This window comes from Drosophila albomicans, chromosome X, assembly GCF_009650485.2.
Source record: "Drosophila albomicans strain 15112-1751.03 chromosome X, ASM965048v2, whole genome shotgun sequence".
NCBI lineage: Eukaryota > Metazoa > Arthropoda > Insecta > Diptera > Drosophilidae > Drosophila > Drosophila albomicans.
Genome location: NC_047627.2, coordinates 30,895,860 through 30,910,900, shown reverse-complemented (window position 1 = coordinate 30,910,900; position 15,041 = coordinate 30,895,860). Strand labels below are relative to the sequence as shown.

Genomic DNA, 15,041 nt, shown 5'->3' with positions numbered 1-15,041 from the left:
AATTATTAAATTAATTTTTTAAAAATAAGAAAAAAAAAATATATAATTTGAATTCGTTTTTCATTCAAGGGAAATCAATTGTTGTTGTTGTTGAAAATGATGCCGAATTTGCGGTTGATTCGAGTTGTGATCATTGATTAAGAATTTAGGGAAATTATAGTTTGCTTGGTTTTCAACTAATTGTCATGATTTGTGCTAAATAATAATAATAATAATTATGAATATAATCCGACGCGGGGAAAAAGGCATATTTCCCACTCCTCTCTCTCTCTCTCTCTCTCTCTCTCCCATTCTTTCTTTCTTTTTTTGTATTATTTTCTTTTTTCGTTGCTGATTCGCTTCGATTACTTGGTGCGATCGTGCTTCGAGGGTTCCACCTGTTTGGCAAACTCGCTCATCACATCCTTATAGATCACGGGATCCAGATTGCGACCAAGCATATAGATGAGCCACCAGTCTCCAATGTCCAGTTTGCGGGACAGCGAGCGACAGATCTCCATCGGGATCATGCGATTGCGGGCGTTCAACAGACGTGGCCGGAACTTGGGCATAAAGATGATGCAGGCACTGTCGAGTGTAGAAATGTAGAAAGAGGAATTTATAATTATAAAGTCGCAAGAATTTTCTTCTTCAATTTCTGTTTGAAGTACTTAAAGTTATCCCAGCTTTAACTGATCAGTAAAAAGGAACTTGTGTGTATACACTTAGAGAAAGTTTTAGTTACTACTTGGTTTTCTATGACACAGTGTGGAGACTTGTGTAGACTTCGTTATGTTGTTTTCAAAGGAGCTTTCAATTAGCATTCGAATGCTTTCAACAAAGATAATAAGTATAGTTAACATAAATTTAGTTTGTGGAGACTTTGAAGAGTTGCTGATTAGCCTTTGGTCTCAGTGTTATTTTATGATTTTATCATATAAATATTCATTAAACAAATATAATTTCATGTGGAGACTTTGGAGAGTAGTGTAGACTTTATGTAAAACTGTTGTTTTATGATTTTATCATATAAATATTCATTAAACAAATATAATTCCATGTGGAGACTTTGGAGCGTAGTGTAGACTTTTTGTAAAACTGTTGTTTTATGATTTTATCATATAAATATTCATTAAACAAATGGAATTTGATGTGGAGACTTTGGAGAGTAGTGTAGACTTTTTGTCAAACTGTTGTTTTATGATTTTATCATATAAATATTCATTAAACAAATGGAATTTCATGTGGAGACTTTGGAGAGTAGTGAAGACTTTTTTTAAAACAGATGTAGGAAGTAATTTGTGATTTACTAATTTAACCCCCATTCACCCAATTCGATTACTAACCGGAAAGCCATCAGTCCAATGAGCAGGACGAGCAGGATCCAATACCAGAACCAAATGAACACATACGTCTTCTCGTTCACAATGTTCAGCGGCAGAATGCAGAGAGAGTCGTGCGTCTGAAGGGAGCCACCAGCACCATACTTGTGGAATATGCACTTGGTGACACGTGGAAAGACATAGACCATGGGATCCACACGCTGCTCCTGCGGCACATCTGAAAGGCCCATAATGTTGGTGCCATACGAGATGAATTCGCCGTCGAAGAAGCGATTCATCAGATACATTTGCACCACAATATTCACACAGCAGAGCACCTCACATGCCCAATAGCGAATGGCGTACAGTTTATGACGCTGCGAAAGAGAAAGAAAATCGATTAGGGATTAAAATTTCAGTTTAGTTTACTCTAGATTTAAGGCACTTACCTTGACGTGCTTGATCAGATAGTCGAGCAGCGCATCGCGTTTGGCCTCCTTCTCCTCACGCGTACAGATCGTTATGTTCAATCCCATGACGATCATACGCATCAAACCGCCCTCGAATTTGTTCCACAGAAACTTGGGCGTGTAACAGGCCATGGCCTACGAGACGAAAGCAGAGAATTACGAATTAAAAAAATCAAATTTTAAGGTGCTTACAGCTAAGAGCTTTTGCGTTGAAAGCTTTTTTTCATTTTAAGGGGTTTTACGTTCAAGTTGTTGCTTAATTCAAATTTGTATTGGATGATCTTTAATTTTAGGCAGCTTAGCCTTTAAAGTGTTCGATTTAAGAGCTTGTCGCGTGAAGCTTTTGATTTTAATACTACTTCATGTCAAGGAGCTTTACGGCTCAGAGCTAGCTTGCTTATAAAGTTACTGCTTAAATAAGCTTTTCCGAGGATGTCTAGGCTTTGTATAAACTTCCGTAATGCAGATTAATTTTATTGCATAATTATTAAAACGGAAAAAACAATTTCTTAATATATTATGAAAATTAATTTGAATTAAGTTATTAATCATTACTAATTGAGCCATATAATGTAGTTTTTTCATTAATCTAAAGCTTTAAGTTTTTCTTTTAGTCGGTTTCAATTATAGTTTTCACATTAATCTAAAGCTTTTCTGCAATTGTTGCTTGGTCATTTCAATTTTAAATATATTTACTCTTTTCTTGTTAAATTTTAAACTTGAATTTGCCAACAAACTTATTCTATATTAAATGTTGAATGCGCTCTATTGAAAGCTTTGAAGCTCATTAAAGTCACTTTAGTCCTTTGTAACGGCAACTACTGTCTAGTAAGCAGCTTCTACTTGAACTTGTTTGCCAGCAGTTGTCATTAATTGAGAGCTTTTAAAGATGCTTGAAGCGCCATTCACGATTTATCGAAAGCTTTTAAGCTATTATTGCTCTTCAAAGTCAGCAACTACTGCCTTCTAAGTGAACTTTGTTGCGACATTTTCAAGTGGCCAGCAGCAGCTGTCATTAATCGAGAGCTTTTATTCAGCTTTAAAGCTGCTCGAAGCGACATTCACGATTTATGGAAAGCTTTTAAGCTATTATTGCTCTTCAAAGTCACTTTACTCTGCTGAAACAGCAACTACTGCCTTCTAAGTGAACTTTGTTGTGACATTTTCAAGTGGCCAGCAGCAGCTGTCATTAATCGAGAGCTTTTAGTCAGCTTTAAAGCTGTTTGAAGCGCCACTCACGACTGTCGCTTAATGTTTAAAGCTGACATGCGTCTTCACCTGTTCTTGTTGTTGTTGCTGCTTTTTAGCAAGTCATTAAACATATGAATCTACATTTTTTTTTTGGTATTTCGCAAGTTGTGAACAAATTGTTGTCACTCTAGTTAGTTGTTGTTTTAGTGTTTAGCAGCTGTTGCTGTTTTGGCTTTGACTTGAGCGTTGCGCAACAGGCGCGCAATCATGCTTGATTGAGCATGCTTGCCAATACAATGACCCCTCACTCTTGCCCTCCCCCCCAAAGCCCCACCGCGAGCAAAGCTGCCCCCGCTTCACTATGCTGTGGACATAACACGCATCGCATTCAATTAAGCCTCATTGAAGTAAAGCTCAAGAGTGTGTGAGAGACTATAAATATATATATGTATATAGTATATATATGTGACTGAGCAGCTGCGTGTCAATTGAGACCACGAGCTCAACAAAAAAACGAAAAAAAAAAAACAATCGTGATCCCTTCGCTTTGCCAAGATTCTAGGCCTCATTTATGATCAATGCTTCAGCTGATTGGCATTCAATTGATTTGGACATTCCAATTAGTGCAAAAGATCAATGAGAAAATTGAAAGAGAGAAAGAGAGAGAGAGAGAGATATGGAGATGGAGACTCACCTGAAAGAAGAGCACAAAGCACACCCATTGATAGTAGGTGTAATATTTTCTGGCATCCTTGTCATTGAAATCGTTGGCAACGCCGGGATGCGCCACTTCGCGACCAACCTGCAATCAAATTAAATGAGTATAATTCAATTAAGTGGAGTCCACATTTATTTATAGACTTTTTTTTTTTTTTGCAATTGAGATAGTGTGCTTTTTTTTTTGTATTTCGCATAAAGAAACCGCATCAATAGAGCTTGTTAAGCTATTCAATGTTTTGAAGCAGCAATGAAAGCAGTAATGAGAACAGAAATACAACTGATAACAATAATTTATAAGCGGTTTCATTTCATTATTTTGATATGAAATCTAGAACACAACAATTGAGTTTCATTTTCTTTTGAAAAGTTTTTTTTTTTAAGATATTTTTCTTTTACAAGCTTATAGGAGAGAGTAACTGCCATTAAATGAGATGGAATTTTGTATCGATTGAAAATAATCTCTTAATATTTGGTATGTTTAATAAAAGGTATGTTTAATAAATCAATACATATTAAATTAAGTTTTCAGCAGGCAATAATTGCTACTAAATGAGATTGAAAAAAACTGATGAAAAGTCTAATGAGAATTTTTCCTATCGCTTGAAAATAATCACTTGTTATGCTGTGCAAATTTATTGAAATTGTCAGTAAAGAATTTGTTGCATATTACATCTATTTTATACCAGGCAGTCTACTTGCTATTAAAAACTAATGAAAATTCTGATGATAAACTTGTAAACAATTTCTTGTAGTTTTACGCATAATATCAAGCTTTGTTCGAATTATTAAAATCAAAAAATTAATTGATTAAGTAATTTTTTCTCTTGATGGCTTTCATTTGATTATTTTGAGTTCTCTTCTGACAAATAAAGAAAAGTCTAATGAGAATGTATCGCTTGAGTCTTTATTGCTGCTGTTACTGTATGTAAGTATAATATCAAGCGCTGTTTGAATTATTAAATAAAAATGATCGCTTTTTTCTCTTGATGGCTTTCATTTCATTATTTTGAGTTCTCTTCTGACAAATAATGAAAAGTCTAATGAGAATGTATCGCTTGAAACTAGTCTCTTCTTATGTTATGCAAATTTATTGAAAGTGTCAGTAAAGAATTTAGTGCATATTACATCTATTGTATACCAGGCAGAAACTAGAATTAGAACTAATGAACTAAGAACTAATGCTGCTGTTACGTTTAATATTTAGCTCTGTTCGAATTATTTAATACAAAATGGAACGCTTTTTTCTCTTAATGGCTTTCATTTCATTATATTGCGTCCTCTTATGACAAATGCATTGTTGTAGCTGGCGTACTCTATATAAGGATATGCCAAGTGTCTTGTGATGGTTCCACGAAATTTGGCAAGGTTTCATCGTCTCGATGTCCACATCCACTTCCTGCCCCTGTTGAAATATGAGACAAGTCCGGGATCGGGACCGGGAATCGAGGACTTGAGGGGATTGGGATTGGGATCGTTCTCGTTGTCGTTGTTGTCGCTGTCGCGTCTGCGCTCCCGCGGGGTATTCAATTTTTGTTCGTGTGTCGTTGTTAATCGTTTTTCAGCTTCTCTGCAATTCTCCTTTGATTCCTTTTCTTGGCTGTCTTTGTTTTTTTTTTTATTTTTTTTAGGCTTTTTGTTTTTAATTTTTGCGTTTGCGTTTTGGGTCACATGAGGAGCGCAATTTAAATCGGGATCCGAGCAACCGACAGCGTCCAACAACGCCCAGTTTATAATTGCTTTATAGCCGCAGCATAAATATGCACATATTTATGTATTGTCTGTTGCGTATACGATTTATAAAGCCATGTATTACATATCATACAAATGACGACGACGACAATGTACGTGATCAGACTACGTGAGTGCCTGACATGACAGACAGCATTCTCCATTCTCCATTCTTCACTCTTTATTCTCCACTGGGGGAAAAGAGTTATCGAAGCGAGGCATAAAATGCCTACGGCTGCTGGAGGTCTCTTTAGCATGTCTTTCGCAGCACTGTAAACATGTGTAGACTTTGTATGATTGTAATTACACTTCGGGGCGCTTTCTTCCCTCGTGTACTTGTAAGTGGAGACTTGTGTAGATTGCCATTACAGCATGTCAAGTCTGCCGCAAATGAAATGGAACACGATTTCAAATTTTACCAAGTATGTTAAGCAACACAATGTATGCGGAGACTTGTGTAGACTTATGTATGGTCTATTTAATTATATTAAAAATATATTTTTTAAGCATATTACGAACATATTTTCCACTAAACTGCATATAATACGCACTAAATCAAAGTGGAGACATGTGTAGACTTATGTGTGTATATTTAAATGTATTAAAAATACCTTTTTTTGCATATTACAAATACATTTTCCACTAAACTGCATACAATGAGTACTAAAACAAAGTGTAGACTGGTTGAGACTTGTGGAGAGTTGCCTTTAAAGCCTAATTTAAATTAGGATTTGCATAAGTTTACAAATTCTAGTACCTAGTTCACTCTCAATTGCCAGTGGAGACCTTTTTTTTATAGAATTTGAAAATTCATATATTCTACATTTTGTAAAGTTAAATGTAGATTTTGAGATTTGCAATGCGTATTTATATACTTCGTTTTCAAGCATTGTAGAGTTGTGGAGACTTACCTGTCGATTGAACGCATCGGGCATGGTGAAAGTGCTGTGAATCCAACAGAATGTGTTGACCACATGTGGCGGAATGCCATTCACAATGCAGCTGATCGGCTGACCAACATATTGGGTGGCCGTAATGATCAGACTGCAGGTTAGGAGCAGTACGGTGGTAAAGGAATTGTGGAGACGAAAGACGGCATTATCCGTTTGTATGTCCTGCCACTTTAGGTAGCTCTTCAGGCTACCCAATAACTTATACATCTTGGCACAGTTGAAGTAACAGCGGTTAAAGGCTTCAGGAGTTTAGGATTCAATAGTTGAGGCGAGTATTAAACTGCGGCAATGGCAGTGTTGTAAAACGTTGTATTGTATTGATTGGCGTTAAATTATTGCGCGTTTCTTTGTCTTTCGTTTGTTGTTGTTCAAGCGATGCATATCCAAATGACAACTGCAATGATAAGATCAAAATATGATGTTACAATTAATCAAGAAGTAAACATGAACTTATTGTGTGTATGTACTGAGGGAAAAACTTAGTTTTGCAGTGTGGAGACTTGTGGAGACTTCCTTATGTTGCTTTAAAAAGAACTCCCAACTAGTTTATCACTTTCAGCAATGATAATAAATATAGTAAACAAAAAATTTAGTTTGTGGAGACTTTGGAGAGTTGCTGATTAGCCTTCTGTGACGCTGTTATTTTATGATTTTAGCGTATAAATTTACATTAAACAAATAAGATTCCGTTTGGAGACTTTGGAGAGTAGTGTAGACTTTTGTAAAACTGTTATTTAATGATTTCAGCATATAAAAATACATTAAACAAACAGAATTCAATGTGGAGACTTTGGAGAGTAGTTGAAAAATAGATGTAGTAAGTAATTTTTGATTTTGTACACGTTTTCACAACACTCACAACACTTTGTTTTAATGTCATCAATTTGCGAACTGGAGAATTGCCTTGAGTTGTTCGTCGAGTGTAGTTATCTAAGTCTATGTATCTGCGTATCGTTTGCGTATCTTTCGGGGGCAGCACACTACATTTGCTTGATTGGAAAACGTGTCGGGCAACTGATTGAAGTCGGCCGAAAAATGTAAATTTCGTTTCGAGTGCGTTGTTTGTGCTCTCCGACGCTATCACAAGTCAAACACGCGACTGGAGACTGGAGACTGGAGACATGACTACGACGCGGCTCGGTTGGGGGCATTATTATTCTCTCTCTCTCTCTTCTTTTCTTTTCTCTTAAGAATGAGCAGCAGCAGAAGAAGAACAGTACAAGGCAAACATAAATCAACTAATAGAATCTGCAGACAGCTTCAATTTCAATTAAAGTCAATGCGAGCTGCACTGAGAAATTGATGCGCCACCCATTTAAATATCCAATTGCCATTTGCTCCACTTGCCAAATGCCACTCGCTGGCTCGAACCTAAAACACACACACTGAACCGAACCGAACCGAATCCAAGCATCGAGTAAAGCGCAACTCAAGCGAGGCAAGTTGAATGCACTCTCGATGCCACACCGATCTCTAGCTGCCTGTTGCACGTTTGACCCAAGCGCCACATTTGTACACATCACAATTGTGTTGCATTCAGAGGCAGAGTCAGAGTCAGCTTCAGCTTCACTAGCTACATTAGAATGCAATTAGTCTCCTGACATTTCATTATAATCAATCAAATATTTATATTTGCTTTCAATCAATTATTTCTATTTGCCAACTACTCGTCGACTTTATGTTGATTTTACTATTTGCTATTTTAAGCTCAGCTTTTCGAGTGTCGTTTGGAATGTCAAATAAGTTTTAAACACTCCTATATTATTTTTAGACAGTTATTAAGATTAAAGATCGAGATTCTCGAAGAAAACTTTATATAATAAAATTTTAGGAGTTGTAACCTAATTAGATCTTGAATTGAGATTTTTTCGATCATTACAAAAATGTTGATATAAGATATAATCGTGATTCAACATTTTTACCTTTCTGAGTACATTTTACTATAGTCTTTATACTTCATGAAGATGTATTGTAAGCTTTACAATGTTAACTCAAATTCAAGATTTTTAACTCCATTTTAAAATGTTAACTAAGCTGAATAACTTTTGGAGATAGTCGAAAACTGCTCTTCAACTTTTAGATTTCTCTGATGAACCCTTGTTTTACTCAACTTAAATTTAATTTAACTCAGTTTTAACTAGTATTAAGAATAACTAGCAAAGTCACCATAAGAATAATTACATTATAAAAAAACTTTACGTTTCTTAAAAAAATTCTTGGAACTACATTTTAAAGTCAGAGAGAAAGTTAAACGTTTTAACGTTGACTAAAATTAATTCTTAGAATTGGATTTCAAACTGAACTAATTAAGATATTTGTTCTAGAGTTTAGAACTTAATTGGGAATAAACTTAAAGATAATGATTTCCTGGCAACGTTTCTCACCTCCCCAAAGTTCTTTCCTTGCACAATTTGACGTGTGAGTGACATGAATACCCGACATGAATACTCATAGTTGACCCCTAGTTGATAACCCACCCAAAAAAAAAGACCCTCTCCTGTTCCATTTTGTTGTTGTTGTTTATCCAGCGTTTTCCTGTTTTAGTTGTTGTTTTACTTTTTTGTTTTCGCTTAGATTTTCGCCACACGCTTCGCTGGCCACAACAAGGCAATAAAACTGCAGCCACAACAATTAACCGCAACAACAACACCAACAACCACAACAACATTAACAACAACTGCAGCTGCCACAACAGGCAAACAATGACCACGACAGCAACCACCGCCCCCTCCCCCGCTCCCCACTTCTGCTGCTGTCCTCCCCATAGTTGCACTCATTGCTAAGCTTTTCATTGCCAAGGCCATGGACAGCAGCCGTCGTCGTCGTCGTCGTCGTCGTTTTCGTTTCAGCAAATGTTATGTGCGAAAATTGCAATTTATATGCACAAATTGTGGAGGTGTTGGATGAGGAGGGGCAGAGAAGTGTTGTGGGGCAGATGTGCGATGTGCAGGTGTCGCGTTGCAAAGGTCGCCAAAAGTGCACCGAGCAAACGTATTAAATGCCTTTTACGTGTCTGTTTCGTTTTTATACCCGCTACCCATAGGGTAGAAGGGTATTATGACTTTGTGTCGGCAGGAAATGTACGTAACAGGTAGAAGGAGGCATCTCCGACCCTATAAAGTATATATATTCTTGATCAGCGTCAACAGCCGAGACGATATAGCTATGTCCGTCTGTCCGTCTGTCTGTCTGTCCGTCTGTCCGTATGAACACCTAGATCTCAGAGACTATAAGAGATAGAGCTATAATTTTTTTTCGACGGCATTTGTTATGTTTGCACGCAGATAAAGTTTGTTTCAAATTTGTTTTGCCACGCCCCCTTCCGCCCCCGCAAATAAAAAAATCGAATAACAAGCGTAATTTTCAAGCTAGAGTTACGAATTTTGGTATATACAGTAATAACTATAGTATTTATGATTCCTGAAAATTTGATTGCGATCAGATACAAATTGTCGAAGTTATTAAATAAATACCACATATGCCATTTGGTATATTTTTAGTATTTTTGCATTAAATTTTGTATATTTTGAGAATAATACCATAAAATATATTGCTTTTACTCAAAATGGGTAGCGGGTATCACACAGTCGAGTACACTCGACTGTAGCTTTCTTACTTGTTTATTTTGCAAATGACAATTAACTGACAGTCAAATGGGTAGCAACAATTCAAAATACACAAATCGTTATACCCGCTACACATAGGGTAGAAGGAAGAAGTTTGTCAGACTCTATAAAGTATATATTATATATTCTTCTTACGTACTACGATCCGTGGTTTCCCTATCTAAAAATCTGGTATATTTTGCACTCTATGGTATATTTTGGTACATTATCAATATACCAAATATAGCCTTTAGTATATTCTTAGTGTGATATATTAATTAAGCATATTTTAAACTTGATGCCGCACTGTTTTGCTTTCTATCGTATAATTTGAATGTAGTACTATACCCAAAAAAAAAAAAAAACGTTGGTATATTTTTAGTATTTCTGCTTTGCTTTTATTCAAAATGGGTAGTAGGTATCTCACAGTCGAGCACATTCGTTTCTTCAAACAATGTGGAAGTTAGGTGGAAAATAAGTTTAAGCTAAGTGACCATTAAACGAGGTATGCAAGTACAGTATAACTACTCTCTATCGGCCATTTACAGGGTATGCAAATGATACACTGTTAATGGGGTTTCTCTAGAAAATAGTTGTCTACTACAAAGTATGGTCCGCTAATTATAAATGATAATTGAAAGATACATTACAATTAAATGGGCTTTAAAAAGTGCAAAAATGTATTTCATATTTCCTATTTAAACAATATAAAATATGTAAAAATTGTAAGCAAAATAATAAATTTTAGATGTCGTTATTGACGCATTACTGCTTCTTAAATCATGATAAATGTATAGATTGGCAATTTTATAGATTATCTACTAGTTCCTCTCACTTTTGTAATTGCATTTTAATTGCTGCATTTATCTAATTTCCAGTTCCTAAGCCTTAATACAAAATATGCTAATGTGAAACTTGGGAATAACTTCATATTCCCAGGGCATATTACAGAATCAGAGGTATCTACGATTTCGTTAAATATATTTGACACATTTGAAGAGAAGCTTCACAGTGACAACAAAATTTGAATTATCGTAATCAGAAGATAGATAACATCAATTTACAGGGTATTTTAAAGTCTAATACACGACATTCTTCGCCAGCTTTACATTTAATTTGCTCTGCATGTGATGAGCAATCTCTAACTAATTAAGAACATGTCCATTTTAAGTGCTTTCGCATTTACAGGGTAGCGGTTAGTCATGCTATTTTTTATGATGTCTGCAGTCTCTTAAACTTGATTTTCATCAGCAGTTGTTGTTGGGTTTTCTCGTAATGCAATTAGAATGTGTACAACTTTACACGTTTAACCTTAACATGAATACGAATAGACTCGAGTCATTCATTCAGTGAGTTATGCATTCAGTCACTCATTCACTCAGTCAGTCAGTCAGTTATTCATTTTGCTTGTGACGTCACAAAACGTTGAAACAAATGAATTTGCTTAATTGCATTTGGCAATTGCATTGTTTGCTGTTGTTGGTAAGCAGCTGTCCAAAAGTCGCCAGCCAAACCGGAAGTTCCTCCTCCCTCTACCTACCTACCTACCTACCTACATACCTGAGCTACCTTTTCTCCCCTCCTTCTCCCTCTTCCTCTCCCTCTGCCACTCCATTGCTCACTCTTTTACTCTATCTCACACTCATCAGTCGGTCTCTACCATTCTCGCTTTGTTCAGCTACCTTCTATGACTCTGCTGCGCTGGCAGCTGGCACCAACTTCAATTATAGCCAACGAGGGTAGTCACAAGAGTACCTTAGAATACCGATTGGTCAATTTATTTCGATTGTTTATAATAATAAATTATGTTTTTAAATTAAATTAAAATGTGAATATGAAAAATGATTTTTATGCATTGAAATTTCTTATTCTAATTCTTTCACAAAGAATTATTAATGTACAATTTTTGAATTTCAATTTTTTATGTAAATTACATATTTATTAAGGAATATATTTTTGATTTGCATTTAAAAAATTTTAATTAATAATACATTTGAAGTTATTAGAAAATTTGATGCTTAAATAAACATTTTTCATGTTTGCATTGAATAATTGACATAAAAACGTATTTATTTTCCATTAAACAAATGTAATTTAATTAGAAATTTGGCAAATAAAACAATATAATAAAGTGAGTATCAAACTTTGAAAGAATTATTAATTTAAATGTTGTACATCTAAATCAAAAGTATATTCCGCAATACATAATTAGCATAAAAATCATACAAACTGCCATCAAACAAATTTAATTTAAAGATAAACTTGACAAACAAAACAATATAATAAAGTGAATATCAGACTATTAATCAGTGCATTAAACTCTTAAAGTTATTCCACCTCTTATTTTTTAGTGCAAACTTAATCACCAATATAAATTAGTGATTAAAAACAAAATATAACTTAAAACCAATAATTTAATAATTTTATTTGCTTTATTTTTATTGTCTGTAATATCAAATCTAAACTTGAATTCCCGTTTTCGATAGAGCTTTTATGAAGCAGTAAACTTAAACTCAACTTAAATCAACGTTTTCTTTATACAAACAAACCTGACTTTTATAAATCCGAACATAAGTCATCAACAAGTTTGTATTTATTGTTGTACTGGGTCCGCAAATATGTTTTCAATTAGCAACAGCAAAAGGCAAAAATATGTATATTTGGTCACCCTTGAGTGGGAGTCTCTGTCTTTCTGCTGACGTCTCAAAGCGGCGGATGCTAATGCACTGACTAATTGCTGTGTTAGCGTCTACTCATCAAACCGCCCTCCGCCCCTTCCCTCGCTCTCCATCTCTCTCCCTGTCACCCTCTCTTACCCGGTGAAAATAACACAAAAAAAACCGCAAGTTGCGTGCACATAATCAGACAGTACGGGAAGCCGAACTCAAAGCCGAAGTCACAGCTGAAGCTGCTGTCCGAAGCCAAAGCCGAAGCCGAAGCTCATTCGGGAGAGAAACGGGACAACAGACAAACACAAAACGTTTGCGTTTCCCGGTAGACAGACAGAGAACAATGCGTTGCGTTGTCTCTGTGCAGCTTCAATTGACCATTTCCGTTGGGTAGAGAATAAAGTGCGGAGTGGGGAGTGGGGAGGGGAGAGCGAACATATGAGAACCATCTTTGGCTGCAGATGTTGAAATGAGTATTACAAATACAACACAAAAAAGAGATCTGAGTAAAAAGTAAAGCTTTCTAGTTGATCGTGCGATTCCAATTGGAATTCGGCATTGCACAACAACCGTGCTAATCTGTGTTTAGAGAGGCTTATCATCATACAACTGCACTCCTCTTTCCCATTTAAGCACCCACTTGCGACATTAGAAGAAACAGTGTAAAAGGAATGTACATATGACTTACGACAATAACGAAATCCTCTGCGTTGGTCTCGCTCGCTCTTGTTGTTGTTGTTGTTCGTGTCACAGCAGCTGAAGCTGAACTTTCATTGTGTGCTTTGGCTGCTGCAAATCAGCTGCCAGGTGTGTGAGTATTGTTGTTGCTGTTGTTGTTGTTCACGAATTTGCATAAGCAGCGACGCGCACACACTCATACACACACACACTCACGCATACAGGAACAGAACAGGTTCTCTCGCTGAGGGTTTTTTTTTCTTCTTCTCTTGTTGTTGTTGTTGTTGTTTCTTCTTCAGTTGCAGGGCTGCTGCGCGCCGTTTTATTTTTATTTTTCTTTTCTTTATTCGCTTTATTTATTTTTGTCTTTTGAATTATTTGTATTTGAATTTTGTGTTTGTATTTGTATTTCTTTTTTTTTTTTTGTATTTGTATTTGAATTGTGTTTTGTTGGAATTTTTGTCGATTATTGTTTACACGTAAAATATAAACGCAGTTGTTGTTGTTGTTATTGCTGCGTAAAACGCGCGCGTCGCGTTGCAATCGCTGCAGCCAAAGACGCGCAACTAAAACCCAAAATGAAAATCCAAAAACCGCGCAACTAAAAAACCAACAAAACAAAAAAAATGCAAATCAAAAAAAAAAAATTGAAAACCAAAAAAAAAAGCACCGCTCTTGTTATCGTTGTTGTTGTTGTTGTTGTGTATCTCAAACTCAAACCGTCACCAAAGAAGCACACAAAGATATATATATGGATATATTTATATAGATGCGTATATATATATCAAATAGTAGATGTTATATATACGTAAAACAGTAGGTAAGAAGAAATATACAAAGATTTGAGCTCGCTTTGACTGTGCGCTGCGGAATGGCTTTTGTAGTGAGCATAGCCCAGCACACGCTGCTGTCGCCGTTGTCGACTGTCGCTGCTTGCTTTTCGTTGTTCCGTTGCCGTTTCGTTTCGTCTTGTTTCCCGTGTTGCGCTCAAAAACGGTTTTCGAACTCAACTCAGCTTCAGTTTGTAATGCAAAGCCATTCTCTCATTCTTCTTTGCTTGCTCTCACTCTCTCACTCTCTCACACTCTCACTCTCTGGGTGTGCGTGCGCGCTCGTCTCTGCACAGAGTCTGAGGCGCTGCCGTTGCTGTTGATGCTCAGACTCAACTCAAATCAACTCCAGTTGCTCTCTCTCTCTCTTTCGAGTGGTTTCCACTGCGTTCCAATTGCGTGCGAGTTTAAGTTGTGTGCTGTGCATATGTCGTACTTAAAGCTTCGCATTAAGCTCTTTTTGATCGCACTGAACAAATTTGGAGCAGCAATTGCACCACACACATACACACACATACATGTGTTAGCTGCCTCTCGCCTCTCTCTTGAGCCGCTGTTGATTTTGCTTGATTTATTTTTTTTTGTGATTACTTGACTTCTTTTATTTTATTTGATTTTTTTTTTTTTGGTAATTGTGGTGGGAGTTGCTTGGGCAGCAGTGGGGAGGGGGAGGGACTGGGTTTGGTAGGGACAGGTAAGTTGTTGTTGTTTTTTTATTCTTTTCGTGAATGCCTCGAATTTCATGATGTTCTCTCTTATTGCGTTTGCGTTCGCTTTATGCCCTCTGCTTTCTGTGTCCAATTTTTTTTTTAAGTCACGCCAACCACATTGGTAACATTTCGAAAGGTAAGCTCTTTTTTTTTCTTCGCTTTTTGTATTATTCGGCCAAGAAGAAA

At 36.2% G+C, this 15,041-nt stretch overlaps 1 protein-coding gene across 2 annotated transcripts; it reads right to left on the bottom strand.

Annotated features, from left to right (window-relative positions):
• Positions 1–279: 279 nt before the first annotated feature.
• Positions 280–14,271, bottom strand: LOC117568096 (innexin inx1). 2 transcript variants are annotated; one of them, XM_052004019.1, is made up of 7 exons: positions 14,152–14,271; positions 13,326–13,916; positions 6,322–6,757; positions 3,657–3,764; positions 1,751–1,906; positions 1,326–1,678; positions 280–567 (listed from the first exon to the last, which is right to left on the bottom strand). In XM_052004019.1, the coding sequence occupies exons 3-7, from the start codon at positions 6,568–6,570 to the stop codon at positions 345–347; spliced, it is 1,089 nt and encodes a 362-aa protein (XP_051859979.1). In that variant the 5' UTR covers positions 6,571–6,757; positions 13,326–13,916; positions 14,152–14,271; the 3' UTR covers positions 280–344. The 2 variants fall into 2 exon arrangements, with proteins under 2 accessions (XP_051859979.1, XP_034104372.1); XM_034248481.2 differs by having other exon boundaries at positions 13,326–13,681; positions 14,152–14,249.
• Between the last annotated feature and the right edge of the window lie 770 nt (positions 14,272–15,041).